This window comes from Bos javanicus, chromosome 2, assembly GCF_032452875.1.
Source record: "Bos javanicus breed banteng chromosome 2, ARS-OSU_banteng_1.0, whole genome shotgun sequence".
Taxonomy (NCBI): Eukaryota; Metazoa; Chordata; class Mammalia; order Artiodactyla; family Bovidae; genus Bos; species Bos javanicus.
The window spans coordinates 93,415,856-93,439,797 of NC_083869.1; the positions used below are offsets into that span (position 1 = coordinate 93,415,856).

The 23,942-nt window shown below is 38.1% G+C and overlaps 1 protein-coding gene across 2 annotated transcripts in view; it reads left to right on the forward strand.

The window, feature by feature from the left end:
- PARD3B (par-3 family cell polarity regulator beta) overlaps nt 1–23,942 on the forward strand; it is a 1,151,446-nt gene that overhangs the window by 533,854 nt on the left and 593,650 nt on the right. For both annotated transcript variants that reach the window (XM_061382241.1, XM_061382248.1), the window contains exon 4: nt 10,807–10,916. In XM_061382241.1, the coding sequence (XP_061238225.1) occupies nt 10,807–10,916 (110 nt within the window). The remainder of the gene's footprint in view (nt 1–10,806; nt 10,917–23,942) is intronic.

Sequence of the window (23,942 nt, forward strand, 5' to 3'; positions counted from 1 at the left end):
AGTATAATTCCCAATAAAAGTCAGTTACAAAAACCTTCACTTGTTTTTATAGAAATGTTACTCTCATCGAAGCTTTCTAAATACTAAAAATATCTTATCGTGTGTCTGCTCATTCATAACTATTGTGTCACTAGACAGTTCTGTGAATTGCTTGCATTTGTCGCATTGTGTGTTGAACAGACTTTAGGTTTTGCAATCCAAAAGGAAAGAAAAACAGTGCTGTTCATCAACTTGAACTTCTTTTTTCTTTTATGGCAATACTGGGAGTCACTTTGTTAATGGAGTGATATTTAAGGCTGAAGTATTTGGAAAATTGAAATTCTACTAAAATGTGACTTGGTTTCTCTCATGTGGTTTTTCCATCACGGTATCTGAAAGCATGTCACAGCTGCTGCATTCATCACAGGTTGGGCACAAGACCTGCTCAGGCACTGCTATAGTGAAAGTGATCTCTTTTCGGGGCTTTGCCATAAATTTCACTGCTATTCAGACATTCAGTTCAATTAACTTGCTCAGTTGTGTCCAACTCTTTGCAATCCCATGGACTGCGGCATGCCAGTCTTCCCTGTTCTTCTCCAACTCCTGGAGCTTGCTCAACTTGTCCATCCAGTCGGTTATGCCATCCAGCCATCTCATCCCCTGTTGTTCCCTTCTCCCGCCTTCAGTCTTTCCCAGCATCAGGGTCTTTTTCAGTGACTCAGCTCTTCACATCAGGTGGCTAAAGTATTGGAGTTTCAGCTTCAGCATTAGTCCTTCCAATGAATATTCAGGACTTATTTCCTTTAGGGTTGACTGGTTGGATCTCCTTGCAGTCCAAGGGACTCTCAAGAGTCTTCTCCAACACCACAGTTCTAAAGCATCGATTCTTTGGCACTCAGATTTCTTTATAGTCCAACTCTCTCATCCATACATGACTACTGGAAAAGCCATGGCTTTGACTAGATGGACCTTTGATGGCAAAGTAATGGCTCTACTTTTAATGTGCTGTCTAGGTTGGTCATAGCTTTTTTTCCAAGGAGCAAGTGTCTTCTAATTTCATGGCTGCAATCACCATTTGCAGTGATTTTGGAGCCTCCCAAAATAGTCTCGCACTATTTCCATTTCCCCATCTATTTGCCATGAAGTGATGGGTCCAGATGCCATGATCTTAGTTTTCTAAATGCTGAGTTGTAAGCCAACTTTTCACTCTCCTCTTTCACTTTCATCAAGAGGCTCTTTAGTTCTTCTTCGCTTTCTGCCATAAGAGTGGTGTCATCTGCATATCTGAGATTATTGATATTTCTCCCAGCAATCTTGATTCCAGCTTTTGCTTCATCCAGACCGGCATTTCTCATGATGTACTCTGAATATAAGTTAAATAAACAAAGTGACAGTATACAGTCTTGGCATACTCCTTTCCCAATTTGGAACCAGTCTGTTGTTCTATGTCCAGTTCTAACTGTTGCTTCTTGACCTGCATACAGATTTCTCAGGAGACAGGTAAGGGGGTCTGGTACTTCCATTTCCTCAAGAATTTTCCACAGTGTGTTGTGATCCACATAGTCAAAGGCTTTGGCGTAGTCAATAAAACAGAAGTAGATGTTTTTCTGAAACTCTCTTGCTTTTTCTGTGATCCAACAGATGTTGGCAATTTGATCTCTGGATCCTCTCCCTTTTCTAAATCCAGTTTGAACATCTGGAAGTTCATGGATCACGTATTGTTGAAGTCTGGCTTGGAGAATTTTGAGCATTACTGTGCTAGCATGTGAGATGAGTGCAATTGTGCAGTAGTTTGAACATTCTTTGATATTGCCTTTCTTTGGAATTGGAATGAAAACCCACATTTCCAGTTCTGTGGCCACTGCTGAGTTTTCCAAATTTGCTGGCATATTGAGTGCAGCACTTTCACAGTATCATCTTTTACACCTCAACTGGAATTCTATCACCTCCACTAGCTTTGTTCATAATGATGCTTCCTAAGGCCCACTTGACTTTGCATTCCAGGATGTCTCTAGGTGAGTGATATCACCATCCTGGTTATCTGGGTCATGAAGATCTTTTTTGTGTAGTTCTTCTGTACATTCTTGCTACCTTTTCTTAATAGCTTCTGCTTCTGTTAGGTACATACCATTTCTATTCTTTATTGTGCCCATCTTTGCATGAAATGTTCCCTTGGTATCTCTAATTTTCTTGAAGAGATCTCTAGTCTTTCCCATTGTATTGTTTTCCTCTATTTCTTTGCATTGATCCCTGAGGAAGGGTTTCTTATCTCTCCTTGCTGTTCTTTGGAACTCTGCATTCAGATGGGTATATCTTTCCTGTTCTCCTTTGCCTTTACCTTCTCTTCTTTTCTCAGCTATTTGTAAGGCCTCCTTAGAAAACCACTTTGCCTTCTTGCATTTCTTTTCCTTTGGGATGGTCTTGATCTCTGCCTCCTGTACAGTGTCACAAATCTTCTTCCATAGTTCTTCAGGGACTTTATCAGATTCTAATCCCTTGAATCTATTTGTCACTTCCACTGTATAATTGTAATGGATTTGATTTAGGTCATACCTGAATGGTCTAGTGGTTTTCTCTACTTTCTTCAATTTAAGTCTGAATTATGCCATAAGGAGTTCAAGATCTGAGCCACAGTAAGCTCCTGGTCTTGCTTTTGCTGACTGTATAGAGCTTCTCCATCTTTGGCTGCTAATAATATAATCAGTCTGATTTTTGTATTGCCCATCTGGTGATGTCCATGTGTAGAGTCTTCTCTTGTGTTGTTGGAAGAGGGTGTTTGCTGTGACCAGTGAGCTCTCTTGTTAAAACTCTGTTACCCTTTGCCCTGCTTCATTTTGTACTTCAAGGCCAAATTTACCTGTTACTCCAGGTATCCCTAGTCCCCTGTAATGAAAAGGACATCTCTTTTGGGTGTCAGTTCTAGTGGGTCTTGTAGGTTTTCATAGAACTATTCAACTTCAGCTTCTTCAGCATTAGTGGTTGGGGCATAGACTTGGATTATTGTGATATTGATTGGTTTGCCTTGGAAACGAACAGAGATCATTGTGTCGTTTTTGAGGTTGCACCCAAGAACTGCGTTTCGGACCCTTTTTGTTGACTACGAGGGCTACTCCGTTTCTTCTAATGGATTCTTGCCCACAGTAGTAGTAAAATGGTCATCTGAGTTAAATTTGCCCATTCCAGTCCATTGTAGTTTACTGATTCCCTAAATGTCCATGTTCACTCTGGCCAATTCCTGTTTGACCACTTCCAATTTCCCTGATTGATGGGCCTAACATTCCAGGTTCCTATGCAATACTGTTTGTTTCGGCATCGGAATTTACTTCCATGACCAATCACATCAACAAATGGGCGTTGTTTTTTCTTTTATTCTGTCTCTTCATTCTTTCTGGAGTATTTGTCCACTCTTATCCAGTAGCATATTGGGCACTTACTGGCCTGGGGAGTTCATCTTTCAGTGTCCTATCTTTTTGCATTTTCATACTGTGGATGAGGTTCTCAAGGCAAGAATACCTAAGTAGTGGTTTGCCATTCCCTTCTCCAGTGGACCACATTTTGTCAGAACTCTCCACTATGACCCATCCATCTTCGGTGGCCCTACACGGCATGGCTCATATTTTCATTGAATTAGACAAGGCTGTGGTCCATGTGATCAGTTTGATAGCATTATGAATTTCTTTTTTTTAAATGGTTCTCCAGATTTCAGTTCAGGGGAGTTTGTTAGGCATCAGTTGAAAAGCCCTATCTCATGCCTATAAACACACATACACAATCTGCTTGCCTCCAAAAACAAATAATGTGCCACTTGCACTATTTTTTAAATCTAATTTTATTTTTTGTTTGTATCAAATGGCTTGGGGGCTCTTAGTTCTCTTACCAAGGATTGAACCCATGCCCTCTGTCGTCTAAGCATGAAGTCCTAACCACTGAACCAACAAGGAATTCCCACTAATCTTTTTTTTTTTTTTAATCTATTTGTATGGTTAATAGGAAAAGAATGTTTAGATCATTTATTAGAGAGACCGTGCCCTCTGTGACATGTGTTGGTGGGCCTTGACTCATGGTGTCAGCAACTTGCTGTGTGATATGGGTTGCTATTTGCCTTTTAGTCACTCAGTTCCCAGCATCCTTTCCTTTTTTCTGTATTTTCCTATCCACATGTTCCTATCTGCTGACTTTTTTTGATGAAAAGAATTGCTACCGCACTGAAGAGACACCGCTCTTCTTACTTCCACGCACTCACCCACATGGAGGTGTGACCCTGCAATGGAAAAATGTCAAGTGAATAAAATGGGAGCAGAAATCAAGTCCAAAAGACTTAGGAACTTAATTTCTCTGGACTTCAATTTCCTTATTGGCTATATAAATCACAGAACTATCTCTTTTCAGATCTGGAATGGGCCTTGGGTATAGCTTATCAAACATACCTCCTGAGTTAACCAGGAAACCTTGGACTCTGAGATGCAACCCTCCTGGAGGGCTCACAATGCCAGGGGCACCTGAAGTACTGATTTCCTAACACCTGCTCTCTCGTCACTGTATGTTTGAAGGACATTTCTATTTTGTAGTGTCAAATGCACTCAACAAGTGTCATAGTACAAGATAATTAGCATCTAGGCAACCATGATGCAATTTACGCATCCTGTTAATATTATTAACATACTATTAATATTGCTTACCAGGCAGAGCCTTTTTTCCCCCTATTTATCTCTTTTTAAGCCCTTAAAAAGGTTAACCATTTGCAATGCATTTTCATCATCAAAGTGAAATATTAATATTTATCAATTTAGGGCTTCCTGGTAGTCAGATGGCAAATAATCTGCCTGCAATACAGGGGACCTGAGTTAGATCCCTTTGTCAGGAAGATTCCATGGAGAAGGGAATTGCTACCCACTCCATTATTCTTGCCTGGAGAATTCCATGGACAGAGGAGCCTGGCGGGCTACAGTCCATGGGATCACAAAGAGTCAGACATGACTGAGCAACTAACACACACACACCAATTTAGGTGTATTTGAATAACATTTTCCCCCTTTATATTTATCTTGTCATCCTAAATGTCAGTAGCATTGGAAAGAGAATGTATTCTCTTTCTTCAAATGAGGTGTTTCTGTGACCAATAATTCAATAGCACATAAGTAATATCTTAGCATATTCAAAAGCAGAAACATTACTTTGCCAACAAAGGTCCGTCTAGTCAAGGCTATGGTTTTTCCAGTGGTCATGTATGGATGTGAGAGTTGGACTGTGAAGAAGGCTGAGCGCTGAAGAATTGATGCTTTTGAACTGTGGTGTTGGAGAAGACTCTTGAGAGTCCCTTGGACTGCAAGGAGATCCAACCAGTCCATTCTGAAGGAGATCAACCCTGGGATTTCTTTGGAGGGAATGATGCTGAAGCTGAAACTCCAGTACTTCGGCCACCTCATGCGAAGAGTTGACTCATTGGAAAAGACTCTGATGCTGGGAGGGATTGGGGGCAAGAGGAGAAGGGGACGACAGAAGATGAGATGGCTGGATGGCATCACTGACTCTATGGACGTGAGTCTGAGTGAACTCCGGGAGTTGGTGATGGACAGGGAGGCCTGGCGTGCTGCGATTCATGGGGTCACGAAGAGTTGGACACGACTGAGCGACTGAACTGAACTGAACTGAATATCTTAGAGCAAAGGGAAACAACCTCTGCAAAACCAGCCTTTACCCCTCTTTCTACAGAACCAGTTTATTATGTTAATTTCAGCTCCTTTCTTCTTCCTACCACCCCACCTTTCCTCTAGGCTCACCTCTGTGGCTTTGTTAACTACATGTTATTCTAGACACAGTGTGAAGATACTCCGAAGACTCTGTGAGCATAAAACCCTGCTTTTCTCATCGGTTTGCCTGCAGTGCTGTTGGTTGGCGTGTGCTGATCTTCCTCTTTTCCTCGCTTTACCTCATGTTTGTCTCTGTCAGTCATTCTGGAAGCCAGTACGATTTCTAGTATGAACTTCATACACACCTTTATAAATGCCCAACTGAAAAATCTCATCTTTGATTTGTCATGCATGTCAAGACATCTTAAATTAAAAGTAGATCATTCAAAACTTCGATGGGCTAAAGTCAAGATTCTTGGTGATGGATTTTTTCTGGAACAAATCACAGCAATTGCTAAAACTTCCTTTTTGCTTGTCCTTCCTCAAGGAATAAATATAAGCATAGTTTTCGGTTTCTTTTGGACACTCCTTCTCATTTGCTTTGTATGTGGAGTCGTTGCTAAGTTCTCCTGTGTCTTCTGGTTGCTCACTCTGTTTTTGCCTGTGGTCACTGAGTCCCTCTTTACCTTCTTCACATTACCCTCCCAGCCTCTCCATGCTTGGGGCCCCCCAGTTCTTACAGAAAGCCTTCTTGGCACCTTAACTGGGACCCCCAGAGCTTTCCAGGTGTCAATGGCCCTGGAATCAAGTACTTCTGATTTTGCTCAGGAGAATCATTAACCATTCTTAAATAAATCCCGGCTCCTACTCACCATACAATTTTGAACTTGTGCCTTTGTGATATTTGACATTGGAGATCACATTTAAAACCACTGTTTGTTTTCTCTGCCCACTGCATCATCATACGGATGATTCTTCTGGATCTTGGTTTCAGTCTCTGTAACTGCCTATCTTTCTGAGACATCTTTCAAAACTCTATAAACAGAATTTCATATATAACACATCATCTGGCATTTAAGCTGATTTCTTTCCAAGCAAATCATCTATCTAAACAGGGGAAAAAAAGTCCCCCCAGGGATGTGTGTGCATGTCATTTATACTGAGGAGACAGCAACTTGTGTTTATATAGATAACACCTTCAGTCTGGGTTGGCCTTTGTATCTTGTATGATTCATTGATGTACCAAGCTGAGCCTTTTAACTAGTTGCTGCCTCTTTCAAAATTCCTTTACCCAAACATGCTTAGATGACCCTTCTCTGACTTGCTATAATTATATTTATAAGGGTTGTTGTTGTTCAGTCGCTCAGTCGTGTCTGACTCCTTGGGATCCCATGGTCTGCAGCACACCAGGTTCCCCTGTCCTTTACCATCTCCCAGAGTTTGCTCAAACTCTTGTCCATTGAGTCAGTGATACCATCCAACCATCGCATCCTCTGTCATCCCTTTCTCTTCCTGTCTTCAATAGTTCTTAGCATCGGGATCTTTTCCAATGAGTTGACCCTTCGCATCAGGTGGCCAAAGTATTAGAGCTTCACCTTCTGCATCAGTCCTTCCAGTGAATATTCAGGGTTGATTTCCTTTAGGAATAATTGGTTTGATCTCCTTGCAGTCCAAGGGACTCTCAAGAGTCTTCTCCAGCACCACAGTTTAAAGGCATTATTGTATTTATAAGGCACATTAGACAATCACCTCTAATTCTTTGAATTTTGCATTTATCATCTTCAAAGTGGTGATTGCTTAAGAACTGGAAGATGCACCCTCTTCATATACAACTAGGAACCAACTCCAGTGCTAGTTCACTCTAAGCCTAGGAGAGCATGATGAATCTAGCCATCTTCTTAAGGGGAAGAACAGTGAATGAGTGTGTAAATTTTTTCCTGAATGTCCCGTAAGCCCTGAATATAGAAGTACAATGATCCAAAAAGTGTTGAGCTTCCCTGATGTGGCAGTATTCTGTCCTGTAAGGACAGAGTTACCAGCAGCTACACACCCGATCAGGAATTCTACTCTTTTGAGGGATGCTGCTTGTCTGTGGCTGTCTCTTTGGCTTCCATTACGCTCTGTGCATCTGGCCAGTTAGCATGGGACTTGACCCAGTCTGCACTGTTTGTTCATTGGCATCAATTCTCCAATAAGGCATACATACCGCCCCTAACACTTCACTGAGACCCACTTTTCTGTATACTGAAGTTTTTTTTTTTTTGCCCACACATCCCCATCTTTAAAAGATATGCCTAGAGTGAGCACCATGATTATTCATCTTAATGATTATCCACCTCTTGTAAAGGTTGATGCATAGTGGGGCCTCCAATATTTAACTGAATAGAGAAACAAAGTTGTATAAACACTTTATGCTTTAAAGTACTTAGTATTTCTTATTTTATTTGGCTCTTCAGCCAGTGCATTTTAAACTATGATATCAAGGCATGGTGTTGTTCCTTGAGCTGAATTGAGGGCTTTTGCATCTGAAATGTAATGAGTCTTATCTCAATTAGTTGAAAATCACCAATGAGTGGTACTTCTTTTCCACTTTTGAAATTCCTTTCCATCTCAACTTTTTTTTTCTTAAAAGCTTAAATTTCTTTCATAAGGCTATACCTGTTTTTGCAGAGAATTATGTTTTACTATTTTCATTTACATAGTATCCCAAGAAAATTCACTTGACTACTGGGAGTTGAGCTTTTCAAGCAGATAAGGTAACATTGCTCACAAGAACAAGTGTTATACTCTCCTTTTTCTCATGTGTGTATATCTGGGGAGGAGGTTGATTCCTATATAAAAATTATTTGTCAGACAGTGGAGTGTCTCATACATGCCTTATTTTACTTCAGCTTTCCATCAGCTCTGTGATGCAGTGTTATCACCAGGTGTTATATGATGAACCGGTATCACAGAGCAGTCCAGTGTCACAGAGCCAGGACAGGTGAAGTTCAGTTTGTTTAATCCAAAGCCCAGGTCCTCCCCACTGTCCTCACATTGTTGTTTTTAAGAGTCTAATCTTTAGTAAACTCCTTCAAGCGGATGTTATATTTTAAACTCTGCACCCCCACCCCAGGAATTTACATAAAACTGAATATAGTTGACTCTCTCTCGTTTCAGCTTGGCTTACAAGGTCTGCCTTCTACCCTATTACATACATTCAAAAAGTGTGTTAGTTCTTAGTCATGTCTGACTCTTTGTGACCCCATGGACTGTAGCCTGCCAGTTTCCTCTATCTATGGAATTCTCCAGCCAAGAATAGTGGAGCAGATAGCCATTCCCTTTTTTCAGGGGATTTTCCCAACCCAGGGATTGAACCCAGGTCTTCTGCATTGCAGGCAGATTCTTTACCATCTGCTGCTGCTAAGTTGCTTGAGTTGTGTCCGACTCTCTGCGACCCCATATACAGCAGCCCACCAGGCTCCCCCGTCCCTGGGATTCTTCAGGCAAGAACACTGGAGTGGGTTGCCATTTCCTTCTCCAATGCATGAAAGTGAAAAGTGAAAGTGAAGTCGCTCAGTCGTGTCCGACTCTTAGCGACCCCATGGACTGCAGCCCACCAGGCTCCTCCGTCCATGGGATTTTCCAGGCAAGAGTACTGGAGTGGTGTGCAATAACCTTCTCCGTTACCATCTGAGCCACCAGCAAAGCTCCATATGCATCCAAGGATTTGCTCAAATTATCTTCAGTGCTTCTGATTACTTGCTTACTCTTATACCCTGGAATGTGTCGTCCCTTGTTTTTAAACTGTAACTCTCTCTCTTCCAGACAGTCACCTTTGAATGGGGTTGAGAATTTAAAAATTATATTTTAAATTGCAAGTGAAAGATTGTTTAAAACTCTGTCACTTTCCTATTTAAAAATATTCATTGGAGACAGCAAAGGAGAAATTAAGTGACTTAACAGGAGGTGTTTAAGATGGAGGTAGAGAATAATGTAGTTAAGTATACCTATTAATAAAAAATAAATAATGGAACATGAACTTGGACTTTATTATACCTTTTGGCATAGTGTTTCATCCTCAGTAGCACATTGATTTCTTATTATAAAATAAGTTTTTTTAAAAAAAGCAAATTATAATTGAATAAGGGTGAAAGGTGTTAGAAATTCTATGTTTTGTACACAGAATAAGGATGATAAAGCACATAGAAAAATCAGATCTGTAAATAACTTCAAAATGGATTGACTTTTTGTAACTGTACCATATAGAATGAAGTATGAAAAATGTTATTTTAAACTGTGATAGCTTGAATTACTTTCAGAGTATTGATAAACAGAGAATTGCATTTCTACTATTTTTTCTCTAGAGGCACACAAACATAAAGTTAATTTTTATAAGAGCAATTTTTAAGTCACAGATTTTTGGAGAGTTTCCTATATAGTGGTCAATTGTGTATGAAACAAATTATTTTTAGCCTAATTGCAGGCAGAGTAGTTAAGCCACTCACTCTGTTATGGTTGAATTTCATTTGAACTTTCTAATAGTATGATTTGTTTTCAGAATTTAATAACTGACTCAAATATTTAATAGTGGAAGCTTTCATTAAATTTAAAAGAAATCAGGATATATTTTTAGAAGAGCTAACTTATTTTCCTTATCAGTTTTATCTACTTTAGAAGAAAAGAAAGAGAATGAAGCCCATCTCTTTGTGAACTTAAATAGACATTAATGCTATAACCCCAGCAAATAATTTATTTCAGTATATATCATCATTCAGAACAGTTGGGAAGCACCAAATGGCAGTAATAACTATACTTCCAGCTCTCCTGAATAGCAAATTGCACTGACTCTGTGAAACTCTTCACTTGTCTGCTGGATAATCATTCTTTTTAAGACTCAAATATATTTTCGAGACCAGTTTTCAATTGCACATTGTCTACTTTTGCATTGCCTAACCGTTTTCTGTTGAGTACAATGACTTATTTTGAAATGCGAGTGGGGAAAGCTAAGAGTTGAAAGATTTTGTTTCCATGTGTCATCCTAGAAATAGATGACAAAAAGATCATTAAATGGATTAATTTACAGGCATCCTTAGAATAGAATGTTTTTACATTAAAGCCTGTTATAAGCCTTTTAAATAAATTGCATTGTACCATACTTTCTGCTCCCCCCACCCCAGGGGTCTCTTGACCTTTCACCTCTTATTTTGTCCTATAGGCACTCCACTGCTGGTGAGGAGAAGCAGCGACCCAGCGCCAAGCCCACCTGCTGATGCCCAGTCAAGCGCTTCACACCCTGGTGGGCAGAGTCTGAAACCTGTGATTCCAGTAGGTATCCTGTTGTTTGCATATCTAGTAAAAGATCAAAGCGCCTTACACATAAACTAACTGGGACATTACAGTCTTAAGTAAGTGGATAATTAGAGACCTTTTGATAGGATATGTGATATTACTTATAAGATTAATAATAACTAATATGAGCTATTGCTAGGATACAGTTATAGTGAGAGCTATTATTTATAGAGCACCAGTTGTGTGCCTGGGACTGTTTAAAGGGCTTTACATTGTCATCTACACTTCCACCTCAAAGTACCAACTTGCCTTTGTCTCCATTTTACTGATGATATAATTAAAGCAGGAGGTCTAATGATTTATCCAAGGTCACAGCTAGTAAGTGGCCAAGTCAAGACTTTAACCCAGGTGGTGGGCTGCAGAACCTGTGCTCTTAACTAGCACACTGTACAGTTGGATCCCTCATCCTCTCGCTTCATGATGCTCCAAGAGATAGTTTACCTGTTTGTGGTATGTTCATGCAATGCTGTGTGAAGTCATATAATGGTGAATGGTTTCACACTATTGATATCATAGACATGTGGTACCACTACCCAGTTTCTACATCTCAACATTCAAATGAAGGCAAAGTGAAATTAGATACCAAACTGCTTACACCTAATAAAGCTTACAACTGCTTTACTTCTAACTGAGAAGTGAAGAGGAGAATAGTTTACTAAGAGACCATGTCCTCTTTCCATATGAAACTGTGGGATTTTTCTGCTAAATCCCAATCTTCTTTGAAGAGTTGTAATTGTGTTTCATCCTCTGAAATAGCCTAAGAGTTAAGTTTTCGATGATGGCTGTATATCATTGCAATAGGTGATCTTCCATAATGGCACCCTATTTTAAAAATTTTCTGAAAGTGAATCTCTTCTCCACTTTAAGTCTCACTGTGTATGATGGCTTCAGAAAAAAAGGCAATGTTTTTGGTATATAGAGATGCTGAATGAACTAAATGGATTCTCCCAGGGTGATATAAAATATTCTTAGTAAGAAACTGTTAACGTGTAGGATGGCTTCCCTGGTGGCTCAATGGGAAAGAATCCACCTGCCAATGAAGGAGATATGGGTTTGATCCCTGGGTTGGGAAGATCCCCTGGAGAAGAAAATGGCAACCCACTCCAGTATTCTTGCCTGGGGAGTGTTATGGAGAGAGAAGCCTGGTGTTCATGGGGTTGGAGAGTCAGACTTGACTTAGCAACTAAAAAGCAATAATATGTATGAAGTAGGGGTCACCATACTAACTCATGGGGTAATTAAATAGGTTTACAGGAGTATTTTGTATGTTTCTTTTTGTAAGCCTGGAAGTGTCCTGAAAGTATTTTAGATGTAATATTTTCTCACTTTCCATCCTTATAAGGAAACATATTTAATAGAACATTATTTTAATAAAAATCAGGTGTATATGTTCTGCTCTAATGATGAGTATAAACAGAACCAGTATGTGGTGTGGCATTTGTATGTGTGTTTAATGCCCACTGATTGAGCCCACATTAAGCTTAAATATATTGGATTGGAGGAAGAGAAGAACCATAAAAATGAGAGAATTACATAAAAGAGAAAAACTATAATTTACTGCTTATTTTTATGATGTTAATATACTCCCAAACCAAAGTCTGATCTGTGTTACCATGATTTACATGCAGAAACCCCACCGATATTAGGTCCATGTTTCTATCACTTAGGCTCTGTGTTGAGATCAACCGAAAATACAACGATAAAGCTTTCCCTAGACAAAGTGAGGGCTACTATCTTTCTGCTACATTCTATATCAACAAAATATGATACCACTATGTTCCAAGCTGGGGTAATCAGATAGGACTATTCAGGACTGGTTTCCTTTATGATTGACTGGTCTGATTTCCTTGCTGTCCAAGGGACTCTCAAGAGTTCAACACCACAGCTCAAAAGTATCAACGCTTCAGAGCTGTTTTCTTTATGGTCCAACTCTCACATCCATGCACGACTACTGGAAAAACCATAGCTTTGACTAGACGGACCTTTGTTGGCAAAGTAATGTCTCTGCTTTTGAATATGCTGTCTAGGTTTGTCATAGCTTTTCTTCCAAGGAGCAAATGTCTTTTAATTTCAAGGCTGAAGTCACCATCTGCAGTGATCTTGAAACCCAAGAAAGTAAAGTCACTAGGTGTCTAAATGAAGACATTTAAGTGTGTTTATTTTTACCAAGAAGAAAAATGCATTTGTGTGTGTGAAAGTGCACACACACGTGTATTATAGCCATCTCCCTTTATCTCTCTACATCCTAACTCAAATGCTAGTTACACCTGCTTGTCCAGTATCATAACCACTGGCCACATGTGGATATTGAGCACTAGAAATGTATTTCAAGTGTGACATACACACTGAATGTCAAAGATTGAAATATGAAAAAAGTAATATAAAAAATCTTATTGACAATTTTTTATTGACTCCACATCAAAATGGTATTAGGTTTGGTAAATTCGGTTGAATAAAGTATATTTCAATTGTTTTCACCTGTATCTTTGTACTTAAAAAAAAAAAAGACACAGCTACTGAAAAATTAAAAATTACGGCTGTAGTTCACATTGTATTCCTATTGGACAGAACAGCTCAGACCTAAGTAAAATTGGATATAGCACTAATGAAATGGTTGGAGACCCTTGAGAGAAAGTTCTTTGAGTTGCACATCATCTCTGGGGTAACAGTATGATTAGGTTTGCCTGGGGCAGTCTGAGTTCATGTGGCATATTTATTAATAGCGTCCCTGCTAACTCTCAGAGGTGTCCATGCATGGATGATAAATTATGTGGCACCCTACACATAGCCCTGTAGTCACTTGTAGTGTTTGCTCAGTGATCAGAGGAGCAGTCTTCCAAGGAAACCATGGGAACATAACAACCACAGCTCTTACATGGGAGCACACTGCCCAGAAGGTTTTGTGTGTCTCAGACCTGAGCCCAGGTGGTACAGAATTGGAGACTACAGATTCCCCATCTCTCAGACTCTAATTCTATCTGATGCTTCCTCTACCACTTCAGCTGCACTGTAGTTGATTTCTGTGGTTTGATAAGGGATGATGAAAATGGGGAGCATGTGATAATGCACCCATGTAGCCACTGATATGAAAAATAATTGCTTAAAAAGCTCTATTCTATTGCATTTCATTTCAATATCCAAGAAGAAAAGCAACTACAACAAAATTCCCACTCTTAAACAGTGTTCATATGTAAGTAATTCACAGATGGCAGAGCCCCAAGTGGGTTATATTCAATCATTCCCAAGAAATGAAACTTACTTAAAACCCACAGCATAAGAAGCTGTAAGAATGAATATTTGACACATTTGATTATGTTGAAATATTGCCTCTAAAACCACAGTTGATGATTGTTATTTTTAGTTGTACTTCATTAGACTTGCTCTAGAAGGGAGATTTTTCTTTGATGTCCAGAGATATGTTTTTTGAAATGCTGGAAAAGTCACACTTGTTTTCTGGCTGGTGAAGTTATTACAGATTGGTTATTTAAGATGTACAGCTTCGAACAAGTTGGAGGTTTTAAAAGGGTTTAAAGTAGAAAAATCAGATCACAAATTTCTAATTCTGTGAATATTACAAAGCCACTAAACCTCAGTATTTGTCTCTAAGAGTACCATCAGATAAATTTGTTTCCTTCCTTCCTCTTTTCATAAACCTATCCAGTTAATCAGAATAGCATGATTATTAATGTGCAAATATTATATGACTATTTATCTTTCAAGGAATAGAAAATTCAATTCGACTGACTGCTTGTGAATCAAAGAAAGAGAATCCTGGGGGCAAGATAGTGTAGTAAGAACCTCGTTATGGCCCTCTTACCTTCCTTGCCTTGATTGTAACCTGGTGTTCTTGGCTTAAGGGCATGCCATAAAGCCAGGTTCTTGAAATTGATGTTCCTGAATTTGCGGATGGAAGAGAACTCTAAAACAGATGTGATTTTCCCCCTTAATATCCGGTTAACTACCATGGTTGTTTTGTGTTTTAATGACTGTTTATGGTTTCACGTTTAACCCTAGGGCAAAATGATCCTGCAGGGTGAGTAAATTAAAAAGTGGATTCCTGAAAACGATAATGCTGTGGTTGTTCTCTTTGTTTGTTCTAAAACTATTACTTGTCTTGATTCACCAAAATCAATTAAGAAAATACTGGTCAGTTTTTTAGGCTATATCTAAAATATATGCATTTTATTTCAAAAAATAACATGGTCATCTTTGAAGTTGTTAAATTGAAAGTCCATGGATGGGTTACAGAGGACCTGTTAAGTCCCTGAAGTTTTAGTCATGGCATAGTGTGTGTGTGTGTGTGTCTGTGTGTGCATGTGTGTTTGTGTGTGTATGTGTGTCCTGTGGAGAAGGCAATGGCACCCCACTCCAGTACTCTTGCCTGGAAAATCCCATGGACAGAGGAGCCTGGTGGGATATAGTCCATGGGGTCACTGAGAGTCGGACACGACTGAGCAACTTCCCTTTCACTTTTCACTTGGATGCATTGGAGAAGGAAATGGCAACCCACTCCAGTGTTCTTGCCTGGAGAGTCCGAGGGATGAGGGAGCCTGGTGGACTGCCGTCTATGGGGTTGCACAGAGTCGGACACGACTGAAGTGACTTAGCAGCAGCAGCAGCAGCAGCAGTATGTGTGTCCTGAAGGTGCTTTATCACTCTTATCAGATGTTACAAAGAATACAAAAGACCAAGAACGGTTAGGATGAAATAATGTGGGGAAGTCACTAATTCTGAGAGTATGATGAAGGATAAAGAAGTAAAGCGGAAATTACTGCTGTCCTCCAAATGTGTATTAAATAATTAAGGTTATTTCATCATATTATTGGGCTTCCCTCATGGCTCAGTCGGTAAGGAATCCACCTGCAATGCGGGAGACCTGGGTTCAGTCCCTGGGTTGGGAAGATTCCCTGGAGGAGAGCATGGCAACCCACTCCAGTATTCTTGTCTGGAGAATCCCCATGGACAGAGGAGCCTAGTGGGCTACAGTCCATGGGGTCACAAAAAGTTGAAAATGTGTATTAAATAATTGAGGTCATTTCATATATTATTACCTTTCCTCACGAGCATATAATATATTAATATATAAATCCAAGATGTGCAGATAAATGGGAGTTTTTGAATTGTCTCATTGAGAGGTCAAAAATAGCTCCTAAGTCAGTAGCAACACAATTCATAGCAACAGTAAGATTGAGGGTAAAGGGAGCCAATTCCTTTGGGAAGACACCCTGAAGAAAAGTGTTTCCAGTGGTCCTGCTTTCTCAATAGGATTGAGAAGGGAAAATGTAATATCAGTTCTTCAGAGGTTTTGGTACTTCATCAGCAAAGATAATGACAGGTAGCTTCCAGTGAGAGAAAATCTTTCCGGTGAGTAGAGCACTGTCTTTGTGTCTTGCATGTATATATATATATTGGTTAGAAAATTTTCCCTTGGATGTCACATACATTGAAGTTATTATAGCCGATGTTGCTCTTAGATTAAACATTTTCATATCCATGAAAGGAATTAATGAAATTTTACAGAGAAAGTTAAATAGCTTAGCTTTTAGGATTAAAATCATCAAATTGTCACTGACATGTCAGAGGACTTTTGGTTGTGGGTTGCTGACTGTTGACACCCATCATAGAAACAACGAAAATTCTGAATGTCCAAATCATATTTTTTTATCCATTAGATACGTAATTAAGTAGCCATAGAAACAAGGGAACAAAATAATTATTGTAGACGCTGATGTAAATTAGAAAGAAAACTCTAGCCATTGTCTTCCAAGGAGGAGAGATGGATACTGAAGAGTGAAAGGGAGAAATAGCGTGTAATATATAATCATATTATTTAGAGATACTGAAGCCTACAAAAGGTTTTCCTTTTTTTTTCCTCTCCTGACACAGTGATTTAATAATAGTCCTGGTGTTTGTAACTCCAGCTGTTCACGCTGTGTGCTGATAAGACCAGAGCTTGGAGACACATTTCAACGATGGTTTTCATATGGCTTTGTTTTTAAGAGATAAAACTGCCATCCAATATTTCATGGGGCCAAATGTTTACTTAGTTTGGCAAGTTTAGGCAGCTTAGTTTCTGAAACAATTATGTTTGTAAGACTCAAGTTCAGGTGGGGGAAATCTAGAAGCCCAATTTATTCTGCAAAAGAATTTTTCATCAAACCTTTCAGGAATAGATGAAACAGATTTAGACTGCATTAATGTCTATGCCATGACTAATGAAGGAACCTGGGGATTGTGCCCCCTGTTTAGAAGGTGCTCCCCCATCATTCTTTTTGGATCTAGTCCAGAAAATCTAAAAGAAGTATCCCTATTCAGAGTTCAGTCTCAGAAATTAAAGAGGTAACCATGACATGGTGTCTCTTGCTGTTTAAGTTGATCTGCACATAATGAAAATTGATGGGTTTGCTTTTATGTCAACATAAATTGATTAATCCCTTAGATGTCCATGACCTCTGCCATGTGCCATCCAGAAAGCATAAGGCATGGTCCCTGTCCTCAGAAAACTTACATCCTCATTGTGAAGACCAGAGCTAAAGCAATTAACCCTAGCAATCTGCCTGCAAGTATCAAATCATTAAGTCATACCTTTTTAACCAATAAAACCAGTGTCCTTTGCCTTTGGTCTATACTCCTCTCAGCCTCTCAAGGGAATTACCATGTGTACTATCTCTATTAGCTCTTATGTCACTCAAATATAACTGCTTGTTTACATGTCTGTTACAAGATGAGGCTCCTTAGAGGCATGAGCTGATGTATGCATTTTTGTATGAAAGCCCCCAGGCACAGTGCCTGACACATTAATATGATTTAGATGATTAAAACTTTTACTTCCAAGAAGGGCAAAATGAATTCCATTCAGCAGCTTTTAACTATTTTGTAAAGATGTTTGTATTTGTGTGTATGTGTTTACATAGGTATATATATACACAAACATATGTATAAATGAATTAGAATGTGAAAACTATGAAATTACCTATATAGCATACTGTTTTGCTCTCTGCATAGCTTAGGTTATGATTTTCTGCTTTAGGACAGTGTGTTAACCTATGTTTTTCAGTGTTGTCAAGGGGAGAGAGATGTTTAAACACAAGTTCTCCTCTTGGAATTTAAAATGTGGTTGGGTAGCTGAAGTCAGCAATTTCAAGTGAGATCCAATTTATCTTCCTACCATTCTAGCAATGACTCCATCAGAGAAATTGAATTCTGAGAAAGAATAGAATTTAAAGGAAAGAACAAACCTTGGTAATTCTAGAGGTGAATGTTTATAAAGCCTGATTTTGTTACTGTCTATGAAATGTGAACAAAGGAAATAATTTAGTATGCAATCAATGAAGTCACTTATCTGAGTTCTGCCTTTTTGTCAATAAAACTATGAGTTCTATAATCAGAAAGTTAGTAATCTCTGTAGTTATAGCTTTTTAATTTTCTAATAATTGCTCAAAGAGCTTACAAAATCCTTGAATAGACTAGAAATGTCTGGACAAGATAGCGCTCTTATACCCATCACATTTAAAGAGTTCCCCTTCCAAATTTTTCTCATATTGCATCTTCAAGAAGTTCTTCTAATTTCAAGAGATTTGGAAGAAAATAAAAACCACAATCTTGATATATGAATTAGTTCAAGAGCATGACAACATTTATAAGGTGTTTCATAGCAAAAATCTCATCAACATCTCATGTGAACAGCATGACCGTGTTTGAAATTTAGTAAAGATGATGTTTAAGGTAGCCTTATTCCAAAGGTCAAGATTGTGTCCTGACTGCATCAATAACTCTCTACTCCTGAGAAAATTATTTAAATCATGAATGACTTCCACAGAAATTTTGTATAATTGAAAGGAAATAATAAATAAAAATCCTATATGAACTACTGTTAAGGACTCAGACCCCCAAACTAGCATCTGCAGAGTTCCAGATATAAATTATTACCTTGATTGGTATGAATTCATCTTTAAATTTCCTTTTCATGTCTCAATATTCATAAGTGCTCATAGAATGAGGCTGTATTTCTGTGTAAAACACCAAGCTTTATTTTTATTTCTCAAGGTAATAATATCTATGTCTATATCTATATCTATCTGTATATAAATATAAAGCTAAGTACACACACAAAGGCAGCAGCATAGAAACATACATATATCTACATATACACATTTAAATTCTTTGGGGGAGAATACTGCTTCAATCTGGAGACTACAGTACAAGTAGATCATATTACTTTAAAGTGAAAGCTCAAGGGTATGGACTGCGTCTCTTGTAAGTTCTGATCTGCTGTATGTCCCTTCCATGTTTTGGACATTTACTGAAGATTGATGGCAAGGAAGAAAAGGGTTAATGAGTGTTCACCTTGAGAAGTAACAAGACAATCAGTATTAAAAGGAAGGAAGGTTTTTTTTTTTTTTCCCTGAGCATGGTGCAATTCTTAGAAATCTCTTCTGATGGGAAATTTTTTTTTTCCCCTCACAACCTAAACTCTTCTGAAGAGCAGGCTTCATTTTTTTTTTTTTCTTTCAAAATCTATTCGTCGACTGACACTGTACAGACATTTAAAAGAGTTTTCTCTTTCTCGGGAGGGTGGCCCCTTTCCTAATAGCTCTGTACTTTAAAACAGAGTTCTGATTTATATGAATCACACTTTAAAAGTAGCTACTGTGTGTGTTTCACGCTTGTGGAAACTTACAGCGTCCTCGTAAGCAGCATGTGAGCTTGTCACCATACAGCTTTTGATGTCTGATTAGATGATCTTTGGGACATCTGGAGTGAGTTAGTTTTGAAGTCACTGGTATGAGGCGCTAGAGAATCCAGAGCCTTCTGACAGACTTGAACCAGTGAAAACACCACTACTTTTAGCAAATCTTTTTTAACCTGCAACTAGCTGACAATTTTCTGACTGACATAGCCCTGATATTTTCCAACTGACTTTCCAGCCCCCTTTCTCTACAGAACTCCCCACCTTTCAAGCAAAGAATGGGTAAGTGGCATTTGTTGTAAAAATCATAAAGGATTATTCCCCTTTGACAGGAAAAGGTAGATTCTTAAGTATCACAAGTCAGAATTGATGAACTTGCTTAAAGAAATTGTATTGTCTCGTTTTTCTTTGCCTTTAATTTCAGTCACTGTGTCAATCATGCATGCTTCCTTAATTTTTAAATAAAATATATTTGACACTCAGCTATGTTCTATGAAGATCCAAAGATAAATAGGCATCCAAAGCAATTGATATCGCTGCGGTGTAATACCTCAGTTTTAGAACATCTATTAAAAGTTCATACATTTATCTTGTCAAAATGTTATTTGAATAGTCTCATTAAATACAAACATTGTTTAGTTAGAGGTTGTGTAATTTGTCCGATGAGGTTTTACTGGTATGAGATGATTTCTCACTATTTCCTGAATAAAATTATTATATACCTATAAATAACTGACTATATTTACAAAATTTGATCATGTCCCTCTCCTTCCCTGAAACAACTGACCACTTCCCAGGATATATTTTTAAATTTCTTGGTGTGGCTTTTTTTTTAATTGTAGTGAAATACATAGCATATAGTATTTACCATCTTAGTTATTTTAAATAAATTTCGCTAAGTACATTCATATTATTGTACAACCATGACACCGTGAATCTCCAGAGCTCTTTTCATCTATTACAGCAAAACTGAAACTCTATACTTATTAAACAATAAATCCCGATTGCCCCCTCTCCTCAGCCCTTGGCAGTTACCATTATACTTTCTGTATCTATGATTTTGACTACTCTAGGTATCTCATATAAGTGAAATCATAAATATTTGGTTTTTGTGACTGGCTTATTTAATTTAGCATAATATCCTCAAGGCTTATTCATGTAGCCTGTACCAGAATTTCCTTTTTTTTAGGGTGAATAATATGTATGTGAAACATTTTGCTTATTTGTTCATTCATTGATACACACTTGTGTTGCTTCTATCTTTTAGCTGTTGTGAATAATGCTGCTGTGGACATGAGTGTACAAGTATTGTTCTTAGACCCTATTTTCAATTATTTTGGGTATATACCCAGGAGTAGAAATTCTGGATCACATGATTATTATATATGATATAATATATATATATATATAAAAACACCATAATGTTTTCCATAGCTGTTGTAGCACTTTATATTCTCACCAACAGAACACAAGGGTTCCAATTTCTCTACATCCTTGCCAACACTTGTAATTTTCTGCTTTTTGAAAAATAGCCATCCTGATGGATATGAGGTGTCATCTTGTGGTCTTGATATGCATTTCCCTAATGATTGGCGATGTTGAGCATTTTTTCACGTGCTGGTCAGTCATTCATATATTTTCCTTGGAGAAATGTCCATTCACATCCTTTGTGCATTTTTTGATTGGGTTGTATGTTTTTTGTATGCGTTTGCTGCTGTTGTTGAGTTTGGGGATTTCTGTATATAATCTGGATATTAATCCCTTATTCAGGTGATGTGCAAATGTTTTCTTCCATTCTGTAGGTTGCCTTTTTACTCTGTTGACAAGTGTCCTTTAATATCTCTGAATTACTCATTTTCATGAAGTCCGGTTTGTCTGCTTTGTTGTTGTTGCCTGTTTGTGGCTGTATCCAAGAAAGCGTTGCCAACCTCGGGGTTGTGAAGTTTTTGCCCTATGTTTTCTTCTAAGAGTTTTATTGGTTTAGTTCTTATGTGTAGGTCTATGATCCATTTTGAGTTAAATTTTGTATATGGTATTGGGCCAAGGTCCAACTTCATTCTTTTCCAGGTGAATATCCAGTTTTCCCAGAACTGTTTGTTGAAAATACTATTCTTTCCCTGCATCCTTGTTGAAAATCATTGACCATATGAGTAAGGGTTTATTTTTGCCTTCTCGGCATTACTTTTTACAGCCTAACCTCAGCCTATATGTTTAGCTTCATCTCCAGCCACAGCACATCATGTACTCCACGTGTGCTGCGTGAAGTTTCTCACATGTGCACAAAACGATCCTGTGTTTTGCCCAGCTGTATCTTCTGCCAGGCAAGTGACAAATGTCATTCATCCCCCTAGTGAATGTGCGGTTTTCTTTCAAAACCCAGTACAGTGGTCTTTTTCTTTTACTAAATCCCCCCTCACCCCAATTTCTTTCTGTTATGTACAGAATTAACCATGTCCTGCCCATGGTGCAGTGATATCTTCATTGTAATTCTTTCTACCCCAGGTTATAATTTCCCACATTTTCTATCTCCCTTACAATACTAAACTCCTTGTGAGTGGATCAAATTTTCTTTCACATACCCAAAATGAAATATCTTTCCTAAAGAACAGGGGGCACTTATAAAAGGTTTATAGAAAGAAAAGAATGAAATACATTTTCCTAATAGCCTATTTAAACCACAAAGCACTTTAATTGCAGTCTTAATAGCATTAATCTGTATGCTAGGTCTGCCAACAGATGGCCACGTAACACTACCCAGGATGTCAAGGAAGGAGGGCCTTTCTTTGCTCAGTTCCAAGTTCATGTCAGATGTGGACACTTCATTATTTATATTTAAATATGGTATTTCATCTCATAAAAATCTGTAAGTTCCACTTTATTTACCCTCTTTCGTAGATGAAGAAGCTAGTGCTCAAAGAAGTCAATTCATTTGCCCCAGATTATATAACTAATTAATAGCAGGGCTAGAATTTTCAAATATGTTTCCATCCAAAGTATAACCTCTTTTCATTCTACCAAAGGTTAGCCTTGGAAGTAGCACCCTAGAGTCCATACCTTTGTCCCATTGATGCTATCTATCATTGTTCAAATGCTTAGGGCAATCTTCATTTGAAACTGCCTTAAAGCCAGTTTATGAGCTGCTTCCTTAAAAAAAAAAAAACATTTCACTATTTTACACTCATGGATTATTTTTCTCCCATAAATGGTATTCTATTTGATGCCAAAATTTATATTGTAAAGTTCATCTCAAGTAACTTGACTGTTTATACAATTTAAGTATCTCTATGCAGCAGAAAGATACCATAAAAAAAAAAGAAAAGAAAAGTAAAAAGAAAAAATCTGATTCAGGCATGAAGAACATTTAAAGGACATTTATAGAAGAATAGATTCAAATGTGGTTTAGAAGCAGAGTACAGAGTTTTATAGCCATTCTTTGTTTATCCAGTTGTCTCATGGTTAAGACAACCAGTTTTTATCCCTAAATCATCCACTGGCTCTCTGTCAATGTAGACAAGTATAATTTTGTTCTCTGTCTGGAAAAGAAGATTATCTTCTCTCATGCTCACAGTGGAATTGTGAAGTTAATACCTTTTATCTTGAGTATAGCATTTAGGAGAATGTGGGTGCTTAATATATGTTAATAATAGTGATAATAATGAATGTTGATAATTAAAGGTCTTTTATAATTATCAAATTTCTAATGTGTGTTAAATATAATTAAAGGGGAATGATTTAAATTAATATGCACACATGCAAAAACTAGAGCTAGCCACAGATTTTATTTTTAGCTTCTTAACATCATGAATATGAATCAAGTATTAAGAAATCCAGTTATGATTCGTGTTTCACTCTGGTCATGATGGAGAACCCAAGCAGGATCTGGAAACTAGAATGGCCTCTGTTTGAGTTGAAAAATATAGTCATGAATGGGGATTTACAAAGAGCTGTTGTGATTGGAGCTTGACCACATGAACTTGTGAATCAGACATTATTATTATAATCTATCACTACAACACTGAGTTCCATGAGAGAAAGGCACTTTTCCTAGAAACTGGACACCATTCCAGGAGTAGGTAACAAACAAATGCCTGGAAAGGCCCTAGAAAATGTAGGTGGAATAGAGGAAACAATAATCATAAATAATTTCCCATGAAATTCATCTTGGAGATTCATTCTTCAAACTCAATTATTTCATAAGGTACAAGAAAGGTAGGTGAGCTGAGGATTGTGAGAGGCAGCAAGCTGAAATAATTGAGAACATGGACTTGTAAGTTTGAATGCCTGGTTCAAATCTGCTTCTGCCACTGAGTAAG